Source organism: Cyclopterus lumpus, chromosome 12 (assembly GCF_009769545.1).
Source record: "Cyclopterus lumpus isolate fCycLum1 chromosome 12, fCycLum1.pri, whole genome shotgun sequence".
Classification (NCBI taxonomy): domain Eukaryota; kingdom Metazoa; phylum Chordata; class Actinopteri; order Perciformes; family Cyclopteridae; genus Cyclopterus; species Cyclopterus lumpus.
In genome coordinates, this window is record NC_046977.1 from 5026016 (window position 1) to 5053971 (window position 27956).

The 27956-nt window shown below is 43.2% G+C and overlaps 1 protein-coding gene across 5 annotated transcripts in view; it reads right to left on the reverse strand.

Moving 5' to 3' along the window:
• Nucleotides 1–27956, reverse strand: part of mast4 (microtubule associated serine/threonine kinase family member 4) — a 76406-nt gene that overhangs the window by 27018 nt on the left and 21432 nt on the right. For 3 of the 5 annotated variants that reach the window (XM_034546224.1, XM_034546225.1, XM_034546223.1), the window contains exon 4: nt 14534–14565. In XM_034546224.1, coding sequence (XP_034402115.1) covers nt 14534–14565 — 32 coding nt within the window. Of the gene's footprint in view, nt 1–6827; nt 8118–8524; nt 8743–14533; nt 14566–27956 lie in introns of those variants that run through there. The other 2 variants (XM_034546227.1, XM_034546226.1) reach the window with 2 other exon arrangements.

Consider the following 27956-nt stretch of genomic DNA (forward strand, 5'->3'; position numbering starts at 1 on the left):
AAACGCAGAGAAACTGGAAGCGTTACATTTTTGTTTATTAGGGGCATGGATTCTCCAATAGTATATAATAATATAATAGTATATATATAGTTTTACCTCACAGTAAAAGAGATTCAGGACAAGAAAACTCAGATGTTCTTGCATGCGCATTCCCAAACTGCTCGTCGTCCTCTGCAGTGCTGCTGCCGCCCCATTGTAACGCCAAAAAAATAAAAAAAATAATACATTCATCTCCATAAATCAGAGGGGGGGGGGGGGGGGGGGGGGGGGCGGATTTGGACTGAAATGCCACTCGTCCTTGTTTAGTCGAGTGCTTTTGAGGGCTGATGGGGAGGGAGTGAATAATATTTGGCGCACAGGTGGCAAGTCAAAGAGGATCAGATGCAACGACGTCTATTCATACCCTCTCACTGTGGATTAGGCCAAGAGAACCACGCTGCTGCACCAATCAAGAAACTCTTGTTGCCTCACCCTCTCACCCTCTCACCCTCTCACCCTCTCACCCTCTGACGTGGGGACATTTCAAACGACTGCGTCGGGGTGTTATTCGACAAAACGAACCCAGGTTATCCGGCCATCTCCGTCCCGTTTGATGCCGAGCTCGGCTGCACCTCTGTGGCCAGAAAGGCTGAGTGCGGCTTTTAAAAAAAAAGAAAAGGATTAAAAAAAGGAGCCCCGGGGCGAAGATGCTAGGGAGAAAGTAGGCCACAGCGTTGTGTGTGCGCCGTACTGCAGATGTGTGAGATTCCTGGAACGGATCCATAGGACGGTTTACCGGTCTCGGCTTGTATGCGTCACGGCCATTGTTGAATTACACGTGAAATCTCCTCAAGCCAGGAGATCTTTCCTCTTCAAATTTAAGAGGTGTTTATCAAAGTTAAGAGAATCTTTACACCTCATTGGTTAAAGTATTTAATGCTCGTTTCACCTGAACATCATTTCACATTACTGTAATTTATCGTTACAAAGTAATCCAAATCTGTCAAAAACTATTATTTCTTAAGACTTCAGCTTGCATACTTATTTTTGGGTACAGAGAGGCAAAAATAGACTTAAAAAAAAGCCTTTGATTTACAACCCTCGGATAACTCCCAGCATGTCTGATCCTGACCCACGACAACAAACAAGAGCCGCGAGTCATCTTTTCTCTTTTCTTTTTTCTTTCCTCCACTTCTGTGAGTTTTGCTGCCTTGTCAGAGCCGTCAAGTGAGCTGACAAAGCAGCAACGCCACATAAATCGCTGCTGACAAACCCCAAAATTCAACGTCACTCACATGACACACGAGGCTATTAATAGTATTTTTTTTTTTTAAACACGCAGAGCAGCTCTGCTTTCTCTCGCCACTGAAGACAGATTTTCTACATCTGAGGATGTACAGTGTTACACGGCTTTTTTCAGGAGATTATATTTTCACATTAAGTGCGTTGCATATTCAACTAACGGTAATATATATATATGGTTAAATAGCTTACTTGTTTGAATGTACAGTGTCTTGTTTAAAATATCGGGAGCTTATTATCAGAATAGTCTGACCGTAACTAAAAGAAAGAGTTACACTTAAAAAAAAGGAGGACAGTCATTCCAGCTGATTTCATTTGAGTTTTTAAGAGAATAACTTGGAAACCCTTAAATGAAACTTTCCATCTGTTAGTCAGCAATTTATTCAGAGCAGAAAAAAAAAACATGGCTGTGATTTTTTTTTTCACAGCACGAGACTCAAAATCTGACAGCGTTTTTTTTTTTTTTTTTTAAATAGAAAACAATATTTACCCACGATGTCATGTTAAGCTGTTTTTGCCCTATAAAATGGTTCAGGGCAGGGATTAAAGATAAATATCACTTATATCACACACACAACTAAATAGAAAAGCATGGTATGAAACATTCACATCAGATGCAGAAGTTTGTTGAAACAACCACATTTCAAAAAGGCGTGGGAAAACAACAACAACAACAATCAGAGACGGAAATTTAGAAAAACAATCAGCGTTTCCACTTTCCAACTCTTAATTAAAAAAAGGGGGATGGCGGAAAGGGAAGTGCACATCCTGTGCCAGGAACACGAGACGGCCTCAACAATTTACTTGTAAATTACCGTTTGACTCACAAAGCAAATAAACACACAATGGGGCTAGAAGGCAACACCCAGCTTCTAATTCATGCCCGGCCTCAGAAGACGCACTTGTAAACACAAGGAGAAAACATCCCATCCAGAAAACGACACGGGCAACGGTACTCATTTGGGAGGATAATAACCGCTTAGCTCCGACAGATTAATTGTAATTCTCAAAGAAGCCCGTCGAGGAAGCAACATCCGATACGGCAAAGCTTCACACCGTTTTGAAGGTTACCTCTTGGACCGGCGCAGACGGGCTCCACTGAAGAAATGCGGCATGTCAAAGTCGGACAGCACCGTCCACGGGCTGGAATCAGACATGGCGTCCGAGTCATGCCAGAGAGGGAGGTGCAAAGGCGGCTTTTGAAGACCGAGCGAGGAGAAGCGACGGCTTTCGGGGTTCGGGGGGAAGCGACCTGCGGAGGAGGAGTCCCGACAGGCACCCCGAAAGCAGCTCTCCTTGGGTCCAAACTTCCTGTGCGCGGGCACATCTGCAGCCAGCTGCGGCATAAACACACCGGCAGAGAGGACGCCTTGTCCTCAAATGAAAAATAAAAAAGGCACACAGAGTGTGTGTGTGTGTGTGTGTGTGTGTGTGAGATCCAGGTCAGGAGTTGACAGCCTCCACTGTTGCAGGGGAAACGACACCCAACACCGGCTGGCTGGTGTTTGTTTCTCCCCCCCATTCACTGCGACCGCGCTCCATATCCCAACAGCTCGCCCTGCTCCACATGCTTCATATCGTGTAACGGGCATCTACCACTTTGCATCCTGTGCAGGGGGGTTTGCGAGGCAGCGGGGGCGCTGCATCATCAGCAGACGCTGCCGTGCACGTGCAAGCTTTTCCCAGACTGGCACCCCTCCAGATGTGCGGCGGCGGCGGGTCAGTGTATTGAGGAGGGACCTATTTGAAATGGAAATGCTTTGCTGTTGCGTGGATTTCATCTGCTGCCGCATAAATTACATCCCTCAGCCGTTCCCTGAGCACTGGCAGTCCGGCTTCATTCACTCGATGGGAGCCTCGCCTTAACTTCCTCACCTTTGATCCTTGACTCGCGTTATCTGGTCGGCAGATAAGCAGCCGAACAACGGCTACTTTAAAAAAACAAACAAATGCAGATCTGAAGTTTTATCCTACTTTACGACATCCAAATATTGCCACACATCGATTTAACAGATTGCTTAAAACTGTGAGAAACTGACGGGTTGGAGTTTTTGTCACTCGAGTGATGAATTTGACTTCGGAGTGCGTACGTGAGAGTTCAGAGTCAGCTGACGACACATTCTCCGAAGTAGCCGTCAGAGTTTTTAACTGAACCATCACGAGCACGGAGAATCCAACTTTGGGCTTCAGGCATTGATTACTTGCATTCAATGGCCGCTCCCCCCCCCCCCCCCCCTCCCCCTCCCCCTCACTGGAGAGAGCAAAGTTCAGCCCTGCAGACACTCGGCCGTGTCTGCCGTTGGCGAGTGTGTGCAGAGTCATGATTGATGGCGTAAGGCCGACGTGATACTTTCTCAATCCAGCCTCAAAAACATTCATCAGGTCTCATCGGGATTTACAGAAATTTAAAAAAATTTAAAATCGACCTTGTGCGAGCGAATGAAAACCAAGATAAATGCAAACGGGATTAAAAAGAAAGATCTTCAATAAGCCAATTTAATATTCATGGTCCAGTCAATTAAGTCAATTGGCAACAATTTAGATAAAAGAATAACAGCATGATTGAAATATCAAAAACCAACTGGTTCCACATTTTCTCTCTGAATATTTTCCGCTTTTCTTTATCTCCTTCGTTCGAATTTTTTTGTGAACTTGGAATTTACACGAGGGGGGGGGGGGGGGGGGGGGGTGGTGACCGCCGTTGGTCACTAGGACGGGACCGAGATCACGATGCTCGGTTAACCGGAGGCTGAAAGCTTCGGTGAGATGGTGCACAGTCGGACCCGAGGACCAAGAGCTTTGCCTTGGGAGGGACTCTGAATCTCAGGAAGACAAAAAGGAGGAACGCGACCGCGACTGGCACGAAAAAACCTTTCGTGTTCTACCAACGAGGTAAAAAGTGTTGCGCGAAGCCATTTTTTTTTTGCCAGCGTGACGTCACCGCGTGTGTTCCCACAGGCCGGAGCGACAGCCTCCGCTCTAATTGTGGCTCTGCTCCGTTTACGCGCTCTACATAAGAAACGATGGTTCAAAGTCAAACTGGCACAGAGGAGCCGGAACAGGGAGGTCACCGGCTGCACCGACATTAAGGAGAACAGCTCGGGTTTCCTCTCCAAAATGTAAACAAGCAATTGCGTTATTACGATATGAATTTGCAGTATGTGCTATGGTTTAGTATGAAATGTTTACATACAGTAGTTCTATGTGCAGAGAAAATGATCAGTGTTACTGTTTTAGCAATCTAGAGCTTTCATATGAAATCAGAAACACGCTGTCACAATGAAGCACGGGGAATTAAATTAATTAGCACAAGCGGAAATCTGTTATCCCGGGAAAGGTCGGCATATTTTGTGAAAACACTTTCTACTAAAGCTGAAAACATAAAAACACACTAAGTCCATGAGCACGAGTTAAAAAAGGTACAAACGTTATGAAACATTCCTCGTTTCTCACCAAAATTGTGTGCGTGGTGATGGTTTTTACGAACATAATGAATGCGCTTCCTCGTAAAACATATGCAACATATACGCATTTAAAATTGTACCAGCTTCTTCTTTGTTTTTTTTTGGACGCGTCGCAGCCACCGACTGTCGTGTTCCACATCGCCTGAGCATTCGGGTCCCTTGATTGAAATGTAACGTTGGGTCAAGCGATAAATAATCCAACAACAATTGTGATGATGCAGAGAGATGCATGTGCGCGATCCACTGGCACAAGCGTTGCTCCGTAGCATAGCTAGTGGGTTAAAAGCTCCACAGGATACCGTTAAACCTCAAGCTGAATCTCGACTGTCAACCGAGGCTCAACTTTGCTGAAAGCTTCTTGGTTTGGCCAATCGAGGACATGCAAGCACACGAGTGGAAGATGAAATTACTTCCAAGAGTGTTTGAGTTTCTTTTAAACGCATGGATCTGTTACTGTAACTGCACTTACTGGATTCCCATTTCATGTCAAAGGCACCTGAAACAACAAGCCCTTAAACTCGCAGCATCTTGCTTTTTTCAATGTGAACAACCACTAAAATCTGGCTCACTCTGAGAGTAGAGAGACACCTTTTCTCTGTGAGGTCCTTGGGATATTTTTTTTTTTTTTAAAACACGATTGTGCAAAGTGCTGCTGTCAAATGGTCCCGTTGATGCTCCAACACCGTGGCAATGTCCGAAGGGTAATGTCCTCAATAGATTAAAAGGTCCCTGCATCATTTTGTTTCACGTCTCATCTCTGTACTTTGTGAATTGGTACATGATGGAATAAAAACAGAAATTGTCAATAATAAAAGTAATAAAAAACCCTCTCCACATTCTTGTATGGTGCTGACTCACTTAAATGCCCGCTGAGCAGAGGAAGAGCGGGTCAGAGGTGACGTGCGTGGGCGTTTCATGCTCTCCATTCATACTCAAAAGGCTTCAATATTGAGTGTTTTTGACAGAGCTGGAGAAAAGAAAATTCCCAGTTTCATTCCAACTATTTCTCTTAATAAAGTCAACGTAGCTGCCAAAAAAGACAGTTCTTGAGCAGTGAGTTTTGCATTTTGTAAAAGTCCCGTTTCTGAAGCAATTAGGTTCCAATTGAACAGCGTTTAAAAGGTTTTATACACACATGCGATTCTCGGATTAGGAGCAAACAACTATTGTCTATGTGAAGTCTCTCTGAGCAGAGAATGAATGGTAAACACTGTTAGCACCGTTAGCACTGTTAGCTTGCAAGACGCCGGCTCAGCTGTCGCCATGTCGGGAGCCATCTGAATTTCAAACTTAGCCCCTTTCCATGTTCCTTAAAACTGAAGCTAGAGTGAAGAACAACAGTCCACCTTAAACAGTAAATAAATCCACCTTTAAATATAACTATCTGCACTTCCTTTGACCGTTATTGCAAAAAAACAACAACAAAAACCACATAAAACACCAGTTCAGCAACACGGAGCCCCAACAAGATGGCTTCAACCTTAAATGACCTAGTTGACAGTGAAACCCAAAATGAGGCTTTAGACATTCAGGGCTTCTAGTCGGGTGAAAAGTGGAGCTGGAGAAGAGGAGACGCTATCTCAGAAGTCACTGATGAATATTAACTCGGTGAAGAAATAATCTCAGCGACACGAGGAGGATAAAAGTCTCGATGTTCACCAAATAATCCGAAGTTCCGCAAAGATTTTGAAATACTAATCATGAAATGGTCGAGAAATCTAAAAACTAGCTTTCCCCCCCCCGCCGCCCCCCGTTTTCAATAAATGAAATCAACCCAGCCGGGATTCAGACAGATTGAGACCGTTCTTCACTTTGATGTATTGCAAATGCCACAAATCCTACTTAGCACATGAAAGAGGAGCATAAATCTCAGAACAGAGAGGAGCAAGATGGGGGGAGAAGAGGAGGAGGGGGGGGTCTGACGGCATCAACATTATATAAGTGTCCTCCTCTTTCAATGTCATTTCAATGGCACGTGGTTTTTTGGGGGGGGGGGGGGGGGGGGGGGGGGCTTTGCACGATGGCGAGACCGACAAAGCGTGCACCGACGGGCCTCCACAACAACAAAAGACTCTCGCTTACCTCCAAAAGTGAAACGCGTGCAGCGGGCTGCACGGGCTGCAGGGGCTAGTGGGAGTGGGGCTCAAGCTTCGGGGAGTCAGGCTGCAAGTTAAATGGACTGGAGTGAATAGTTGCATTTCATCACACACACACACACACATACGACAGACCACCCACACACACACACACACACACACACAGCTCTGTCGCGTGCCCACATTAAGAGTAATGACGCCTGTCAGATGAACCAAACTGTGTTTAAAGAGCAGGTTGCCGTGGTATCCGTCTGGTTGCTTCAATTCAGACTAAAAATCTAAAAGACTCAAAAGCTACAGATTACGAAGGGGGTTGCAGGTTAACATAATTTCATAAGGTGTGATGAGGTTGGGCATATCTGAGTCATGCAGGTATCGCCATGTGATGTCATGGATCAAGCCTTTTTTCTACTGAGCGGCGGCACTGCAGCGCATGAGGTCACATAGAGGAGAGTAACTTTTACTGCAGATGCGGCCCGAAATACCCTTTTTTAAAAAAGGAATACGTCTGGAGATTCTTCTACATTTCTCTTATTTTTAAGACGTTCCATGAAAAGACAAAACCAAAACTATGAATGTATCCCACTCACGAGAAATGTTTATCCAAAGGCTGATTTAAGTCATTTCTTTGTGCATTGGAGCTTCATTGTTGACACTGAAAAACAGACAAATGCACTCTAATATTACAGTAGCCTGTTGTTTATGGAAAATTAGTAAATCTTTAATAGGATAATTTCTTCAGTAGGAACCACTGAGCCACAGACGAGGAGGTCACATGTTGTTGGTTTTTGTCTTTTTTCAAGGGATTTGTTGACAATCAGAAAACATATGTTTGTAAATGTGTCTACAATCTACATAGAAATAATGCTTTTGAGGTTAATTTAATGTAGTTACTCATTAATCCAATGGTGCAGTCTGAATTTCAACCATAACAAATACCTCGTTGTCCTAAATAAATAAATAAATAAATCATCAAGTCAAACAAATGACTGCAGCTTTGATGAAAGGGGGAAACCTGCCGTGTAAACACAGCAATTCACTGCTGCGATGATCACATCCAACACACACTCATCATAGGTGTGTTATGAGTGAGTGAGTGTGTGTGTGTGCGTGTGTGTGTGTTTCCTTCGTATGCACTGTGTGAATGTAAGTGTGTCACGCTAGCAAAGAAAGCATGTTGTGCAGTTGCGGCAATCCTTTGCATGACACGTTATCTGGCTGTCCATCACACACAAGCATGAAAACAAAAATGCGTACACACACACACACACACACACACACACACACACACACACACACACACACACACACACACACACACACACACACACACACACACACACACACACACACACACACACACACACACACACACACACACACACACACACACACACACACACACACACACACACACACACACACACACACACACACACACACACACACACACACACACACACACACACACACACACACACACACACCTCTGTTGCCGAGCTGAGAAGGATTTGTCATTAAGACTTCCTGCTGCAGATGCTGATGCTGATGCTGATGCTGCTAATGCTAATGCTAACGCCGCACAAGCAACAGTGAAAGACAGCCACGCATATGACACACAGATGAAGCTGCAGACTGCAGGGGAGCTGCCTCCCCGGCAGGATCACGGAGGGAAATACTCACTCTAGCGTCAGCCCTGGAATCCTCAGCCTCTCCCGCTGGGCTTTCATGGCTGAACTGTGCTCGTTTGCTCTATTGTGGTCATGATGTGCATTCACGCTGCCCGTCTGCCCGCTCCCCTCCCACCCCCTGCGCTGACAAAGAGCCAAACCCAGCCACCACAGTGCGATGAGACGGATTGGTTTTCCTCTCCCCCCCCCCCCCCTACACAAAAAAGGGAGGGGGTAAAAAAAAAAAAAAAAGAAGAAGAAAAAAACAGGGAAAAAAAGGGGGCTACGGTTCTTGTTTTGGTCTTTCTACTTCCCACCTTGAAGCTGTCAAATAAGATGCTCGGTAGCCTGCGGAGGGCACGGAGGCAGGACAATTCCCTCCTCTAAGACACGCCCCCCCTGCTCCCTCACAAACGCATGCACATATCTGCCTCACCCCCTCCCCTCCCTCCCTCACCCCCACCAGCTGGTGACTTGCTACGTAGCAGAAATGAATAGCAATAAACACAATGTTGCCCCCCTCCTCCCTCTTAACGCGCAGTCACCTTGACGGGATGCTAAACACGGGGCACGCGCCGCGCGATGCAACGTCGCCCCGAGCACGGGGATGATGTCATCTTCCAAAAGAAAAACATAATGCACCACCACCTGTCACTCCACGTCAGTCAAGAGTACAGCGAGACGGAACACACTCGCACCTGGCTCCAGGTCCTCGTTAGACAATGGAAATCATCCGGACCAGAAATTAAAGAAGAGCTAAAAACATTCGTTTGTCACATTTAACCTGACGGGCAAGTGGGAGAATTAACCCCGAGTGCGCTTCACTTAGAGAGAGTCGTGAAGCACGATGACGCAGCAGAAATGTCCTCGCCCCCTGCGGGGATTCAAAAGCTGCTGCGTATCATCAAATAAACACCCATGATGCATTTCAGTCACATGCATCGGTGCAGAAAAAAAAAATCCATCAACATCGCGAGATGAACCAATGACTGATGTCAAAATGAGTCACGACTGTCGAAAGATGCATATTGCATATTGAAATGTGTCGCGTTTGCATCGAGTCCCAAACACTCTGCTGCTGCTGCTGCACTCACTCACTCACTCACTCACTCACTCACTCACTCACATGAATTCTTTATTACTTTTAACACGTTTGAGGAGCAGAGGGTACCAAACGCTGCATTAACCACAGAACCAGTGGAGCAGAAGAAGATGCATCTAGAGCCGGTCAAGAGTCGGCTGCAAACTTCGGCCACACCATGTTGCCCCGTATGGTATCCTGTCACTTTCAGGCACTTTTTTTTTTTTTACTCCAGATACATTTTTCCATCATGCATTGCGAGTTCAATAAGGAGACTGTCGTTCATGGACTTTTATATACGTGAACGCAGGAAATTAAATAGTTTAAATCGAAGCTTGTAAAAAAAAAAAAAAAGAAACCAACAGAAGCATCTGACCCATGACTTCCTGTCAGGCTCCAGCTCCAACTTGTGACTTTTGCTACATTTACGCCTAGTGGCCACATTACTACGGTGTTTACAGACCCCTAAAACATCTGGACCCGTTTTAGTTTTAAAGTTCTTCAGACTTTTTTTTTTTTAAAACGACACCCATTGGGATTCCTGATCGGGTCTCATCGGTCACAGGGCATCCTTCTCCGAGTCCTCACAACCCCCGAATCATCACGTGACACTTTTCCACAAACAACAACAACAACAACAACAACCACAACATCAGCCTTGACTACCAGCGGTCACCCGTGAAGAACGTTGCGCTTATCAGTTCCACCTGCAAAGAGAAGCAGATAAATAATACTTGTTGTTATTGGGGCTTGGAGAAATGCATCGTGTGTTCATTGTGGAGCCGCCGGTTGGAACTACAGGGTCTGGACTTCAGTTTGTTTTCTTTTTCTTTTGGGAAATTTAAAAAAAAAAGATATATATTCTTACTTTCCCCCCCCCAAGGCATCCAAATATAAATATATGTTCAAAGATAATGATGCTCTAATAAAGCGTTGAATTTTAAACAAATGTCCCTTTGTTTGTCTATCTTAAAACGTATTCATTATGAATTATATTCGATGGAATAACCCGTCAGACGATCACAGACTCGTGGCTAACGATGCCAAACGAGAATGATTGAAACACAATCTCGGTGCTTTTATTCCACTTGTATTAAGACATTTGTGGCCACTTGGGGGCAGTGCAACGAGAACCAGAAACAAGAAAGTGTGTGTGCTGCAAGAGCAAAAACAATGGAGTGACAAAGAGGAAATGCAGAGTCGGGTAATAATTATTACACTTTCCCCAGTGAGCATTGTATTCCATTAACAATGTCCCCATATTGGTTTGAGCAGCTTTACATTTGAAATGTAAAGCAAAGATGTTGAAAAGGTGAACGAGTTGCTGTGGAGGCAAATCAGCCTTTCAGAAATGTGTGAACTGGTTGATTTCAATGCATAAAACATGATGAACATTGTTTTTTTTAAAGAGGGCGAGGCCCGTCAGCATTAGTGATGTTGTTGGACTGTATATTATTACTTAAAACCATTTTATGCCACTGATACATTGATAAAATGAGAGCATTGTGATGCAAGTACACCTTTGTTAAAGAGCGATTCACTTTTAATTCCTAAAAATATTCAGGCAATATTAAAATAAAATAAATAAAATAAATAAAATAAATAAAATAAATAAAATAAATAAAATAAATAAAATAAATAAAATAAATAAAATAAATAAAATAAATAAAATAAATAAAATAAATAAAATAAATAAAATAAATAAAATAAATAAAATAAAACAGGGTGATTAACAAACATTTGCAATGCCCAAGTCTTATACTAGTAAGTAAAATCCCTGCTGTTATTTTTGACATTATTTCTAAAATGTCTGTGACATTCTTGTGTAAACGAACGGGCTCCATGAATTGTACAATATAATAACTATTGTGACCGGCCTAGTTTGGGTTGATTGGCTGATGAATTCAGTAACAGCAAGATACATTTCAGACTAAAAGAAAAAAGAAAAGAAAAAGGAGTTACTCGTGAATATAAAAAGGTAAATGTCCAACTTCTGACAACAACAACAACAACAACTTCATGAAGTGTCGTTGACAACATGTGTTCAATTGAATATACCCGTAAAACGACCACGTAACAGAACCTCCCGTCAACAATTCCTCTTTGATATCCCGTTGCACGGCCGGAGTCGAGAACTCGCACAAAAAATGTCCAACAACTCGATACGAGTGCGCCTCGAGTTTCCAAATTATTATTTTTTTTTATTGGACCCACCCAAAGACTCCCAGTTATTAAAGGTCAGCCTATAAATAGGGGTCCAGTCATCACACGACCAGAAATGACTCACGATGAAAACAACTCCACACGATGACATCATCTAAAAAGATGCAACCAGACTCTTTCTCCTTCGGCCGTGGAAATTGAAATAATAAATCAGAGTTGGTGGAAAAGGCCGACCCCGGTCATAAAGATAAACAAATGCAGAGTTTGAGGAGTTCACTTCCCCCCCCCCCCCCCCCCCTTTTTCTTTTTTGTGATCAGAGGATGTTGAGTAACCAACTTCACCGCGGTCACATTAGCATTAGCATCCCCCCCCCCAGAGCCCTGTCTCACACACTTAAAGCTACAATAACCATCCGGAGAACGCACATCTTACAAAACACAGACGCCGCTTCACTTCCTCTTTCAACATAACAAATTACCGTAGTCTGGACAATTTTAAAAATTACAGCAGTTATGACAAATATAAAAGCACTTAATCCCACGAATTTGGCGTATCGAAACACCATTACTATGGTTACCGAGGTCAGCGGAGGCTCCGGGTCTCTAGATATATAAACCTGTGATCTCACTGCAGCCCGTTAGTAATTGCTCACCTCGATTACACCGGGTGACCCCGTCTGGCGAGGTGCCAGCGAGAGCAGCGAGGTGTCAAAGGTCAATATTTCCCATTGCGCCATGAAATATGTCAAACCAGAGCTAAATTAACAACCAGGAAGTCGATTAAGCCTTCACCTGGCTATAAAAGATGCATTTCATCATCTTTAATATGGTGGCCCTAAGAGCTCAATACAAATTAAAAAACGCATGCAGAGACTCAAAAAACATCTTCACCCTTCTTCAAGCATAACCTTAATTTCTATCTTCATGTACATGAGATCTGAACTCTGCTTTTAACCCGTTCGAAGCACTGAGGAGCACCCAGGGGAGAAACCCGCTCTCCCCCCTGAGCCACAGACGACCCAACACATGCGCGGCATTAAGAAAACATGATATCACATGCACAATGTTTATTAAAGTTTTTTTTCTAGGGGACACTAAAAAAGTGTTGCACACGGCTGAGTCACGCTTATAGATGATGAACTTATTGATTCAGATATTATAATAATATAAAATAAGCAATAGGATAACGCTCAGTTAGTAATATTTGAACCATGCGCTCACGTTAACATCAGTTAAGCAATAAATCCACAAACGTGTGCGTCACTCTTTAGTGTCCCCTGGAAACACTTCCCCTTTTGTGCACAGGCACCACCAACATGCACTCAAAAAGGAACTTCAGGGAGACCGTATTAATAATTAGAAGTTTGGCCAACCAGCCTGAGGGCCGTTTAATTCGTGTTACACATCCTCTCTTTTTCATAACAAAACATACCATTATTCGAACAGATAGCAATGAATTATGTATTTCACTTTCCATAAATAATAATAATGAATAAATGCAAATCCATCCACTTTTTTTGATCTGAGAGCAACTGACTAAATCAAATGTAAAGTAGATCTTATTTTGAAAAGTAATAATAATGTTGTGCTCCAACACAGAGCCGTTGTATCATCTTAAAAGAGGACTCGGTGTGGGGGGGGGACAACAATGTTCTCAGAAACTCACAAATGTATTTCACTGGAAACGTCTAAATAGGATTTCTTTTCATCGGATCCGTCCCCATTGTATCCAAAATATCATCAAATGTGTCCTCCACTTTCATGTTGAGATTAGGGAATGCACCATTCACAGAGAGATGGTCAGTCTAAGATGTCCTCGTTCACTTATTGCATTTATTCATGTACAATTTCTATTATTATCAATCTCCAGGAGGTGAAAAGAAGAAGAAAAACAACATTTGAATAGTATTTTGCTTATTGGGTAAAGCCGATTTACATCATTTTACAGCCAAGAACATCTGCATCGTCCGATGTGATTGGTGGACACCCGAGATGAGTCACAACGGGATGCTTTTTAAAGTACAACGTTTTAAAATCAGTACGTCTCGTTTGAGTGGTGCTCCCGAAAAGAAAAAGAAAAAAACCACGAGGATATATTTGATTATTTTATGTCATGTTTTTTTGTGCAGCGCTGCTATTGAATACTTTGATGAATGTTTATTAACATCAACGTATAGACGATTTTTCTCAGAGAGAAACATTTGTTCTGATGTGAACTAAGAAAGGCTCCTCAAGAAAATGTGTTCACCTGCGGGATGATTTAAAATAGTTGTTTTCAACTTGTATTCACATAGAATATATATTTTTATATATATATATATATATATATATATAGAGAGAGAGAGATAGGGCATGTGTGTACTGGAATAATAAATATCCTCAGATCTTTTATTGTTGTTTTCTTCTCATTCTGGGGCGACAATAGTCCCATGTGGCCAAAGATGAATATAGTAAGATAAGAAAATGGCTCTCAGACACTACCAGGAGCACAATCATGTTGTTGGTATCTATGACCTCATAACAAGTTGAATATCAAAGATATGCACACATATGCAGCGTAAAAACACTTTTAGAGTGAACGATGTTCGTTTTTCTTCCCCTTAACATACTAAACGTGAATGGATTGAAAAGCTTTTTAAAATGTACACATGAATCTTTATGCAAAGATGATTTCAGCTAAAAATGTGAGTATGTGCACTCGTATGAGGCAGCGTGACAACCGGCTCATCGAACCACCGAAAGCAGACGTCTACGCGTGACACACATCTGGGTACTTACAGACTGCCTCTCCTCGGAAGACTCAGCTCCTTCTGTAAATGAGAAGAAAAGAGTTATGAGTACAAAAAAAAAACTCACTTTACAAAACATATATACACATGTCACTTGGTTTATTTATGCATGAAGCATAAACACATTGCAATTAATTGTAACTAGAATAATGATGTCTTGTCTAAACACTGAGGTCCACATCCATCAATCAAATCAATCAATGATACAAATATGGTAAATCTTGCAGAACCATGAAAGCTGTTGTCGGATCTGATGAAACACAAATATACTAATATATATTATATTAGTATAGATAGATAGATAGATATAAGGCTGGGCGATGTGGAGAAAATCGAATACCACGATATTTTAGACCAAATACCTCGATATTGATATTGTGATGATATTTTAGGGTTTTGCCTTTTACTACATTTTTACGCAATGAGATAATTAATAAATAATCATCCTTAATGTGAATATAAGGACTAAGTGCTTAAAGGCAAACAATAGGAGGTAGAAGTTACTCACTTTACTGTAATGCAGCCTTTAAAACCAGGAAAAGAAAACACTTATCTCTATAAGATGTACAGAATCTACGACAAAGATCACATTATTGATAAAAATAGATATTCTGCACATGTTTGTGTGTTTTTTCTCTCATTTATATAAATGACAAGCAGCAAGCCTGTTCTAGTAAATAGTATAATCCCCTCCCCCCCAAAAAATAAATCAATGAAGGACACACAAACTGCATCCAAATTCACCGCCCAAAATAAATAAAAGAGAAAAAAAAAAGGAGGAGATTGGTGTTCTGCTCACTGTGCTGCAGCCTCACAAACAGCCACACCACGGAAAGAACAGATCCCAGAGCAGGTGTGAAACGGTCACGTCTCACCTCAGAGAGCTGGACTGGAAGTTTAAAGAAAGCAACAAAAAAAAAAAACCCTGACGTGTGCATGTTCATCTTCTTTTTTTAGTTCAACGCCGGGTAACTCTGCCTTCTACAGTTGACTTCAGCAGCATTCAGAGGTCAGGGAGGGGTCACGGGAGGGGGGGGGGGGGAGGGGGGGGGGGGGGGGGGGGGGTTACACGGGGGGGTTACTGGAGCACAGAAACAGCATCAACAAGGACCTCATTGATTTCTTCAGGGATTACGTGCTCTCACAAGGTTCTTACTTAAAAAAAACGTATAACACCGTGTTGCTCAGCTTCACAGAAAGCTACATTACAAATGTAATTAAAAAGGACACATCAAAGAGCATATTTGTTTTTTAAAAAGCTGTCAGGAGCTGCAGCATCTGTTGATGTCGGTGCTTCCAACCCCCCCCCCCCCCCGTAGAGTGAGCACAAGTGTTTGTTTAATTACATTGTGTGAGGAAGTCGTTTTATTGGCCTCGCGACATTTTCCCTGTGCGTTGTTTTAAATTCTTCTTTTTCTTTTTTTTACCCGCAGTGGGAAAACGAATCCAAAAAGCCCCCTCCTCCGGCTCTGATTATTTCTAATCTCTCCTGACTGGATCTTGTAAAGAAAAAGATATCTATAAATAAAAAAGAGCACCGATAAATAACCGGGCTTCCGATTCCTTCAACCCGATGATAAGGGCGAGGTCCTTTGTGTCTCCCGGTGTAGGACATGGAGTAGACGTGCATCGGCTGCTCCAGTCAGCAGAAACAGTGCTAAGCCCCACGCTCCCTTTGCTATCAATTAGGGCTGAATGTCTGGCCTCCCCTGCTGCCTGCTGCAGACCAAGGGCAGAGCGACCAGCAGCTCACACAACACTAATTACCAGCAGGGAATGACTTACAGTTGTGGGACGTCCACGAATCACAGCGCACCGAATAACAGAGGGGAAGTCTACTACAACAACAATCTTGAGAGTTAAAACAGAAAGATATGATGATAATAAACCGGTTTATTGAACAGATGTATTCATGGGAAATCAATTCACCCCTCTGGAAGATATTCACGTAGATAAATTTCTTGCAATTAGCTTAACTTTGGGTTTGTCTTTTTCCCCCGAAATGTGGTTTTCTAGTATGAATAAAAACAGCCGTGGTCCAAACCAAATAAATGCACTTATTCCAGCAAAACAAACCATCCTTTACAAAGCAGGACAATATTAACAGAAACCCGGAGCCGATAGATCTTTCCCCAAAACATGAAAGGAATGACGATTCCTCGAGTTAGCAACATTAAAGCCCACTACTGTACCTGCCACTCACATCCGCAACCTCATTAAATACAAATCTCGATACCATTTCTTCGTTTTTTTTGTTGTTTTTTTAAACGTAAATCACATTTTCCTAATTGCCTCTTGCAGCCGTCGTTGCTGCTGGCGGGGTCCGCCATCCCCACGCGGGACTCAAACAGCCTTAACATGCACGAAGGCATTCACAGGAAGCCACGCATGCAACAGGGAACTCTCTTCTGGAGATCATTTCCCAGGACAGTCTCAGTGATGATCTTGCTGGTGCGACAGACAGCGAGCCGCTACACACACACACACACACACACACACACACACACACACACACACACACACACACACACACACACACACACACACACACACACACACACACACACACACACACACACACACACACACACACACACACACACACACACACACACACACACACACACACACACACACCTCTCTGGAACACAGATTAAAAAGATGTGCAGTCTAGGGCTTTAACTTATCTATGAAATCAGCTCTCACGTGCTCCAACACACACCTGCAGATGTACGGCGCGTGACGCTGATGTTACGATCCATTTGGTATAAAAGTGCCGTTGCACAGTATTTAGCTGGTGTTTTGGGTTCATCTCCATTGTTTTAACGCCAGTGTTTCTTTCTGCGTACCTATTGTGTACATTTAGAAAAATGCATTTAATAGATTTTTCCATTTGTCATTGCCCTGCCTTTTTAAAAAAAATCTCTTTAGATAGTGATGTGCATGCAGTGTGTAATACATATTTATGAGTTCTGGGAGATGCATTTTTCTTTTTAAACAAGTTATTTAATTAGATTATTGTTGGTTCAGCATTTCCTAAAACAAAGCACAAACCTTGCATTTTTTTCAATTAAATCCTTCGACTAAAGGTTATAGTTTACTGATGATATCTAGCAAGGCTTGAGGCTCGAGTTCTGTGCAAAGATTATAAACAAACACTTTTTATGACATCCGAGATTGAGATAATAGCCCCCCCCATGTGTGTTTAGCATAATGCTTAACATAAATACAAGTATTTCCATTAAATGTTAAGGTCCTGAAGGTTTAAAAGCCGTCAAACAGGCGACACAAACAAAAATAATTGCGTGAAAACCTTTCATCTTGGAAAAGTCGTCTGTGAGGAGAACAAACCGGTGATGAAAGTAAACCTTGTATGTTTAATCATTGTTTATCCAGTTATCTTTCTGGAGAGATAACAATTGTGACACGATGAACCCGAGATGCATTGTTCCACGGGGTAAATGTCAATTACGGGCTTCTCGCAACAACACTTGATCGCCACGGCGCCACATCAAAGCTGCAGGAGTGCTCTTTTTCTTTTTTTTTAAAAAGGCCTACGTGTAATGGTTCATTAATTATTCCCTTTGATTTATTTTGGATTCTCCTGCATCTCGAGGATCAAACGTGGACTTGATTTTACGGAGGTTCGCTGCTGACTGGTGGGGAAAACCTTTAAGACGTGTCATCAAATCGACACCGAGTACGACATCAGACGACCAGAGGTCACTGGGGTCGTGACGCATCGCCGAGCAGGTCGACTGAACGGACCAATCACAACAAAGGGGGCAGAAACAAGGCGAAAACTAGACTAAAATAGTCATGTTTCCTTTGGATAAAATGCCTGGAATTTGGAGTCAACTATAAAGAGGATGAAACCAACTAAATATGATTTTAAAAAACTAACTCTGACATTTGACACAGGACTAAGTCTCAATAAAGATTAACACAAGATCCTAATTAAGAGACTTAAAATGAAATCTTAGCTTCATCTAAAATCGAGATGCCGCTTCAAAAAGTCACAGATCGTGTCTAGTTGATTAGGAAAAGGGTCAAATGGATCAATACGGCTGGTTATCTGCTTCCTACACATGTGCAGTACAGGAACTGTCCCGCGTGCTTTTATAAAACAGATTGAAGATTCATCTCGAGAGCGCAAAACAAACCGGACATTTTACAAACAGCCGAAAGAATGAATTTGGACGGTACAGAAGCCGACTTCTATTAACCTTCTATTCTGTCGGCGGATCCAAAACTCCTGTCGGCCTGAAGCAATATTTCCATCCAACACATATCGATTTCAGAGCCTGCAGCAGAGCGCGCACACGGCATTGGAAAGCTTTGCCGATTGAATCCTGTTGGCATCCTCTCGTTTATCCTCGTAGCGAGATGTTAAGGTGTCACTCGCGTTTAATCCACCGACTCATCGTAAACAATTCATTTCCACGCTGGCAGGGAGAGCTTAATGTCCTGTTGCATTTGATGAGCTCCTTTTAATAACTATGGACTCTTAAAAGATGACACGAATGGATGATGATAGTTCACACCTGCGACAATTACAGGTTAGAAGTCGTTTCTATTATTAGAAACGGCAGTTGCCACTTAAAAAAGTGTTTCGCAGAATCCGATCTACTTCACAACATGGCAGTGTATCGCGGGGGCACCCGAGGGAGTTTCTTTTTGTCAGATTTGGTGCAACTCAGACAAGCGACGCGTTCCATATTCACAAACCTGCGAATTAATAAGCGCGCGGCGCTCTTTCCGGCAGCAGGGGGCGGAGCTTCAGGGCCCCTGCAAAATGGAGTACGTCGCCCTAAAGCTGGAAACGGTTAACGTTACAACCGGACTCTTCTTCACCTCCCTGGAGTCAACAGGTGCCAGCTAGAACCAGAGTATGTGTGACCGGGAGTTCGCCAAAATGTGTTGTTTAATACACACACACACACACACACACACACACACACACACACACACACACACACACACACACACACACACACACACACACACACACACACACACACACACACACACACACACACACACACACACACACACACACACACACACACACACACACACACACACACACACACACACACACACACACACACACACACACACACACACACACACACACACACACACACACACACACACACACACACACACACACACACACACACACACACACACACACACACACACACACACACACACACACACACACACACACACACACACACACACACGTGTTGAAGCATATTAGCAACCGGCATTTGCATCCTCAACTGATGTCTTCGCTTCACTCGCCCGCCGTCTGTCGGCGTGAATGACAAAGACGCCAGAAGGGATGAACAGCTGGAGAAGTTACGGAAAGACGTGGGCTCCGGGTTTTTTTGAACAGAAGGCACCCTTTTGGAGGGACGTCGGAAAAAAGAACTCAAACTCCGGTGACGGGTACCACTGGGTAGTCACCGACGAGTTGTAGGAGAGCGAGTTGCATTTGTAAACAGAAATTAACAACCGCTTTACAAAAAAAACGCCTCAATGAAGCGCTGCCGGAGCTAAAAGAAACGCACTGTTTTGCACAAGGACCCTTCGGCAGAGAGGCTGCTTACCTTTGGCTTAACGAAAGGTCGCCCCCCACTCACTTGCCCCTCCCCCTCCCCTCTCTTGTGCTTCAGTAAAGTTTCTTCATCAAATTAGCACACAGAACAACATCTCAATGACTCCCTCTTGGGAATATTTGATTTTTTTTTTATGCCAACGTGTGCTCGTAGAAGACCTTTCTGGTGCTGCACGTTTGTCAGTCGCACTGCCTCCCACCAGCTGGCTCACTCCACTCCACTCCACACAAACGGCTCTTTGGAGGCGCACAATGTCACCGCACTCGTCTGGTTAGCTTCCCTTTTTTTTCCTCATTTATTTTGTATTATGGGAGGCAATGTTGGATGTCTGAAGTACAGTAAAGCTCACAATGCAATGCAGTAGCTTCTGACAGGCTACTCCCAATTAAGACGAAGGCCACGCGCTATAGGCATCATTACAAATCTATATAAAACCAACACATTTTATATAATGAGGAAACAAGGCGGCTATAAGCCCTCAAAGCCAGACTACGAACCTAGTGAGACTGGAGACGACCATAAAAAAGGGAATTATCTTCCCTGAGACAAAAGGAGCGGAGAACAGAGGTGAATGTTACACTCAAATGTAAAAACATTTCACACTTAAATAAATACACTTTTGAACTTGAATCTTACAATTAATTGGACGTTGTGTCAAAAAGGAAATTGACAGTCTAAATGCCTGACACTTGGTACGAATAAACAACACAACAATTACAACTATTCACACCAGCAGCAATGCAAATGTGTGACAATTGCAGCGCTTTTTTCAATAAAAAAGGTCCAACTAGGATCCCATTGACCCGGAGCAGTCCGATGTAAAACTATTGTTAGCCTAAGATACTTTAAGCTTTATGAAACCTTATAAATCCTCAGTGAATTTTAGTTCCCTTTGGTAAACAGTCAATCTGTATACGTTTAGGGCTTTTATTGTGAAAGGCAAGAACAGAAGGACAGGATCTGCTTTTGTCACAGTTGAAAGGAATAATATTGTGGAATGACCTTCAACCCCATCTTAAATGCCGTGACTCGCCGAAGTCGTGCAACAACGCACACACACAAAGACTCGCTGCAAACATGGTGCAAAGACACTTTATCTTTAAAAAAAAAGAAAAACTCACCACATGAATCTGTCAATTATTAATAAATACTTGAGGGTGTTGCGATACGCCGTGAATGGAATAGTTCGACATCGGGGGAATTGTCGATTTGTTTGCTTTATTGCAAATAGTTAAGGAGGAGAAGATCGATACCAGTCACCACAGCGAGCGGCCAATTAGCTTAGCTTAGCACGAAATAAAGAAATACTCCAGCACTTAAAAGACATTTACAATATGGGTTAATCAAAACAGATTTAACGTGTAAATAACTTGAGTTTTAAAAAAAGGTGCTGGCAGATAAAGAAATTTTTTGTTTGGATAAAGAAAGCTAACTGTTTCCCCCTCTCCTTACAGTCTTTATGCTAAGCTAAGCTAACCATCCGCTGATAATTAATAGAGAGGTGCGAGATAAACCTTGGAAGAAAGCAAGCAACTAAGCGCATTTCTCAAAATCTCAAACCATTTCTTAATAGACAAAATAAAAAGCAAGCTCTTAAATTGTATTAATATTTTGACTGAACAATGTTCCGATTCATTTGTACCGATTCAGACAAGCAAAACTTATACCAAACTATTCTTAAGACCATCAAGTTTGATTGAGACCAAGTTGTTAAAGTTCAACTTTTACAAGCGTATTTATTTCTAAACCAAAAGGGAAGCAGTAAGAAAGAAGCCTAGTCATTAATCAGACTAATGAATTGACTAATACGTCAACGCCTTCCCCTTGAAGCCGAAAGCAGCGACGCCCTCTGCACTGTAAAACAGTCAGTCCACTTCTTACCATCCGCTCAAACAAAAACAAGGTCTGACTGGGATGATGTCATCGCTCCCCGGGCTGAGAATGAATGAGGGAAACGTTGAAGCCGGACTGACTGACAAACTTCCGCGTCTCCTTTTGAATGTGAAAGTTAAGAGCGCTGCAGCAGCCTGATCACAGGGGGGGGGTGTTGTGTTGTGTTGTGTTGTGTTGTGTTGTGTTGTGTTTGCGTGTGTTGGGGCTCATAAAGGAGTCTTGTGAGGCAGGAGAAAGTGAGGAGGTGCTGTCCAATAAAAACAACAAAAAAATTTAAAAGAATTCATGCTTTCTCTCGAGGTATCCATTGAAAAAAAAAATTCAAAGAGCATGAATTAAATGTCGTGATTTCAGCCGTCTAATTTTCAGAAAGATTATTCAAATCACAGGAGGAACACATTGACTCTTAAATCTGTGAACATGAAAGTTAAATTGTTGCCGGGCTTCAATCTTAAAGGTGTACTCGATACTTAAATAAATAGAATTTAATTCATTACAGACAAACAAAACTCACCTTTCTTAATAATGAGATGAAGAAGTTTTATTATTAGTGCTGCCCAATTAAAACAAATGACACATACAATGGATTGCAGGAAGTTTGAGTCAAAACACATTCTTTAAAAAGAAAGGGTTTGCTATAAGTGGCCACTAGAGAAAGCTAGATTATAAATCCAATTTACTCTTTACTGTAACACAGCAGTGGAAATGATTAATGACACGGTGCATATAAGAGAAATTTCATATTTTAGAACACGCCGTCCTTTCTTTCCACCTGCATTTTATATATCTCACGTTACGGCAGAGTGATGGCAGCTATAATTTGATTAAGTGCACTCTTCGTTAGCACCGAGCCCCTGAACTCAGCTTACGCCTCAATCGGGAGGTCTTACAGCGAAGCTGAAGCTTTACTGCGCTGATAATATATCATCGTTAAAAAAATATATATAATGAAAAAGTAAGAAAGCCCAGCATTGATGCAGCTCCATTAGCGCACATCTCCCAATTCATCCTGCCGACAGCTCACACAAATTAAATGTGACGAATGAATAGTTTAGTTTAAAAAGTAACGAGGACAACAGCCATTATTTCCAAATGCACACAAGTGAAGAACATTTGCAGCCTGTTAACTCTCCTAATCTTCCTTTTTTTTTTTTTGTTGTGCGCATCGACTGAAAAATGTCCTCGCAGTCCTGCCCGAAGGATTCTTTCTCTCACATGAAGCAGAAAGAAACAGCAGAACCAGAGTGTCGCTCCCTCTGTACTGACAAACACACACACACACACACACACACACACACACACACACACACACACACACACACACACACACACACACACACACACACACACACACACACACACACACACACACACACACACACACACACACACACACACACACACACACACACACACACACACACACACACACGCAAAGAAGATCTCAAAGTCCTAACTGTGTTCTGTTAAAAGAGCAATACGCACACATGCCAGCACAGCACAAAGTCACCCTGCAGCTCAAACACACACACACACACACACACACACACTCCTACCTGTAGCCCCCGTCTCCTCAGAATGCTGGACTCGTCCATGGTACAGAGCAGCGACTTATCATGCCTCCCTACCGATGCATAGCCATGCTGCACTGCCTAGCTCCAGCCTCCTTCTCTCTCTCTCTCTACCTCCCTCCCCCTCTCTCTCTACCTCCGTCCCCCCCTCTCTCTCTCTCTCTCTCTCTACCTCCCTCTCCCTCTCCCTCCGGCTAAATCTGATCTTAGCAGCTGCTAAACACTTCCATCAGAACTTATCTGATTGGAAGGAGGCAGTCAGCTGACACCTCCTCTTGTGCCTCTCCTCTGTAACTTCAGGAGAGAGAGAGAGAGAATAGACAGTTCTAATTTAGCGTAGCGACGGGTGGGGGTGAGTGGGTGAGTGGGTCGGGCACCGGGGACAAGTGGGAGCCCCCAGACTCATTTCTCTGTGCAGCCACGCTTCTTTTTTTTTTTGGGCACCCTAGGTGACCATGAAAATGAGAGGACATCCTGCCAGGCATTGTTCCGAGTCCGGCATCCTGGTAGCCGACCTCACCGCCGGTCTCATGGCAATCAATGAGTCGCACGAAGACTACAAAACACACACATCTGAAGGTGAAAGAAGCTTGTGGCAGAGAGGTGGCGGGTGAGAGAGAGAGAGAGAGAGAGAGAGAGAGAGAGAGAGAGAGAGAGAGAGAGATAATTATGTGGAGGGAGAAAAATAATAGCCAGGCCGGCTGTTTAAATGAAAAATGTCGCTGCCCGAGACCTTTCAAACCTGCTGTGAAAATGTCACACAAACAGCCGCGGGCCAATTTGTATTAAAAAATGTAAAAAAAATTCTCTCGGCCCACAACAAGCCAACACGGAGTCATTATCATGCTCGGAAATCAACCGCACAGCCTGCTCTGTGTACAACTGCATATCCCGTGTCAATTTCAAACAATTTCACGCGCCGCCTCAACGTCTCCTGCAGCTTCGGCCCGGAGAAGAGCTCCGAGGCGAGTGACCGCGGATCTTCACACTCAGTCACTAACTCGATGTCCCCCCCCCCCCCCCCCCCCACACACACACACACCCCTTTGGGAATTATTAGGATTTGCTAAGTAAGTTGTCTCCGATGCCGTGCTCGCCAATTTCGCATTCTGTTTCAGTCTGTGTTTTTCTTTACCCCCTTCATTGCCTTTTCTCTTCTTTTTTTTTCTCCACCCTCTCTCACTCATTTCCATTCACTGTGGTTCTGCTCTGTGAATATTAAGTGGGCCCCTTCCATTCTCCTCATCTCCAGCCAAGCTCAAATGATTTTCTCTTAGAGAGAGACAGAGAGAGTAGGGCTCGGCAATGACAGCTCCTCACTGCTGCACGGCTGGTGGAGGACACGCGTGGGACCGTCAGACAGGTGGGACTCGAGTCTGCGCTCCCGTAAATAAATAAATAAATAAACCCCTTAAAACCTTCAGAGGACGAGGATTACAGTAGTCACACTTTTCAGCTCGAACAATGCCCTCCAGATCACCTGAGATAATTAAAGAATCCTGTGAATGCTCAACGGTCAGGGCTCAGTCTGCCGCCGCTTAACGGGAACAATTAAGTAAATTCCATATTGGACTGACGAGGAAGGGAGGGGTCATTTGTCTTACTCAATACGTAGAGATGATGCTTATTCCTCTGCAACAAGCATAACATTCATATGGAAACAGCCAACATCCTCGCTCTGAAACAATAGATCATTGGCTCTCCAGACAGTCACAGCAGTGACGATGGGGTTATGTTGGTGGTTATAGTGCTCAACATCTTAGTTTGGCATGTTAGCCCGCTAACATTAGCTAATTAGCACAAAACACAAAGTATAGAGGAGGCCGATTGGAGTGTTATTTGTACCAGGTGATGCCATCGCCTCGTCACGGTGTGCATCTGTACCACATGTTGAGCCAATGCATCGAGTAGATTTTGAGATATTTTACAGAAAAAAAAAAAGGCCACAAGTTTGACGCTAGAAGAAAAAGTCTTCTCACGGCGATCCATCCAATAGCTGTTGAGATATTTCAGCGGTGGACTGGCGTGGCCACGGTTCATATTATGATCTCTTATGCCTACAGATCGTAAAGCCCTCGGGAGGCAAATTTGTGATCTCGGGCTTGACGAATGGAGGAGTAACTTTTGGTTACATGCATTTTTTTCCCACTCCTGGCGAGTCCCGCTCGTTAAGTGCAGGCAGCTAATTAAAAAAATAATAACTGGCGCCTTCGCAGGAAACTGCAGTTAGCTGTAGGCAACGAAACCATTACGTTAGGTTTCGGAGAAGCTCGTCGTTTGGGTTTAAATAATCACTGAACTACTTTGTTTGACATTGACTTCTTCTAAATCTCGCGCGGGGGAACGATCGGTGCTTTTCTCTAATTTAGATAATTATGAATTCAATATCTTTGGGTTCTGCACAACTGGTTGGACCAAAAAAAGAAAAAAAAAGAAGCAGTTGAGAGAACATCGTGATGGACTCTTTTATAGACTAAACCATAAACGGTTTAAAATGCAAAATATAAATAACGACGTCAATTTGAAGAAAAATATAGGAGATAAATAAAGACTCAAACAGACACAAAATAAGGCCGCTGTGAGTCGGGTTCAGTGGCCTTGTAGCACAGCCTTAAGGGAAAAGCCCAGGGGTTGTCTGTGAGTCATTTCCTCCCGGCAGGTGGGCAGCCGAGGTTGCTTCCTCTGGCCTTTGGAGTAAAAATAAAAAAGGGAGCGCTGCCACTGAAAGCATGCAGCGAGTGCTGATTGAGTGACCCACAGCCTCCGCTTCGCCTGAGCTTATCAGCCCAAGAGGCGACCTGCAGATGTGAGGCACACGGGCCTGTGAAGAGGAAAGAAAGAATCAATTCCTTCCCTACAAAAGCAGTGCAAAGAATCCACCGGACCAAAAGGGGGGAGAATATCCAGCCACGATATATAAAAAAATAATAAAAATAAAACGTGGACGAGGCTTTATTCTTGACAACGAGCGCAGAAGACGCTTCTCTCTCCAGGTTTTTCACGACTTTCTACAAATCGCAAATGGAGACATGCAAATTTAAGCATTCAGGAGATGAACATTATGTCAGCTTGAGTCCACTTGGAAAATCCAATCGTCTTTTTTTCGCAATTAATTTTTCCCGGAACAAACACCTGGCCGCTCGGCGCGTAACGGCGTCTCTTCTCACGACGGAGAGATTATCGTATCTCAAAACGGAGCGGACGACAGGGGTTCAACGTCTCAGCCGCAATTACTTCATCCGGAGTGACAGATTGATTTGAATATCACAGCCTGCATGTTTACGGTAACAAACGGCACGCTGTGCGATATTTTGGGATGCGTTTTCCTAAAGTTATATTATGTGCAAAGAGAGAGAGGAAATGACAGAGATGAAAGCACCTCACGAACAACAGCTGAACGTTTGTTTGTTTATTTATTTATTACACAAATGTTGCTGAAATACCGACACAATCTCTCGTAAACTCAAAATCACCCCCCAGAGTGACGGTGCTCGTTGTTCGGCTGCAGGGTCGATTCAGATTTTATCTTTTCAATTTGTAGTTGTTTTTTTTGTGTTTAACAACCTTTTTTTTTTTTTTTTAGTAGGAGGCATTTAAGATTAATTTCTCTCAATTATGAGGACAATGTAAACAACATGAAGCTGAACTCACGAAACAAAAAGACAAACCGATCAATAAGGGGCATCTGAGGAACTTATTTTACACTCTCGTGTGTTTCCAGGTGGCGACTCAGGCTGGAAAATCGTATATATTTTGGTGGGCTGATATTACAAAACTAGTTTTGTTTTTACTGCCCAGACAACACACACACACACACACACACACACAGCGCCTTTTGTGTGTACGTATAAACTGCATTTCTTTCCTTTGCTCCGACATCAGTGATATCAGTGAAGGACATCGCTGACTGCCGTTGTGAGGGAGAATGAGAGTCCACAAAAGGCACAACATCAGGATTATGACGGTCTTATCTCCATATCGCGCCAGAAGTGAAGTATTGATTTTCTGCCAGAGAGCATCACAGTCAAGAGGGATGTGCGACGCTCGTAGGAGAGCCATGCACACCCAAGGGCATGATGGGAGGCTTACTGGGGGCCGACAGCACCAAAGGAGTCCTAACCCTCCACTGAAGGTGCAGACAAGAAGGAGACGAGGGGGTGAATATAAAAGTAATAAAAAGGTAATATGACTATTATGAGTTTGAATACATATAAACACTTTAGTCTGTCACAGAAATCTAAACTAAAGTGGGGCTGAAACAATTAGTCGAATATTATAATTGTATGAGTCATTTCCAGATTTTCTCGGGGGGCTTAAATTA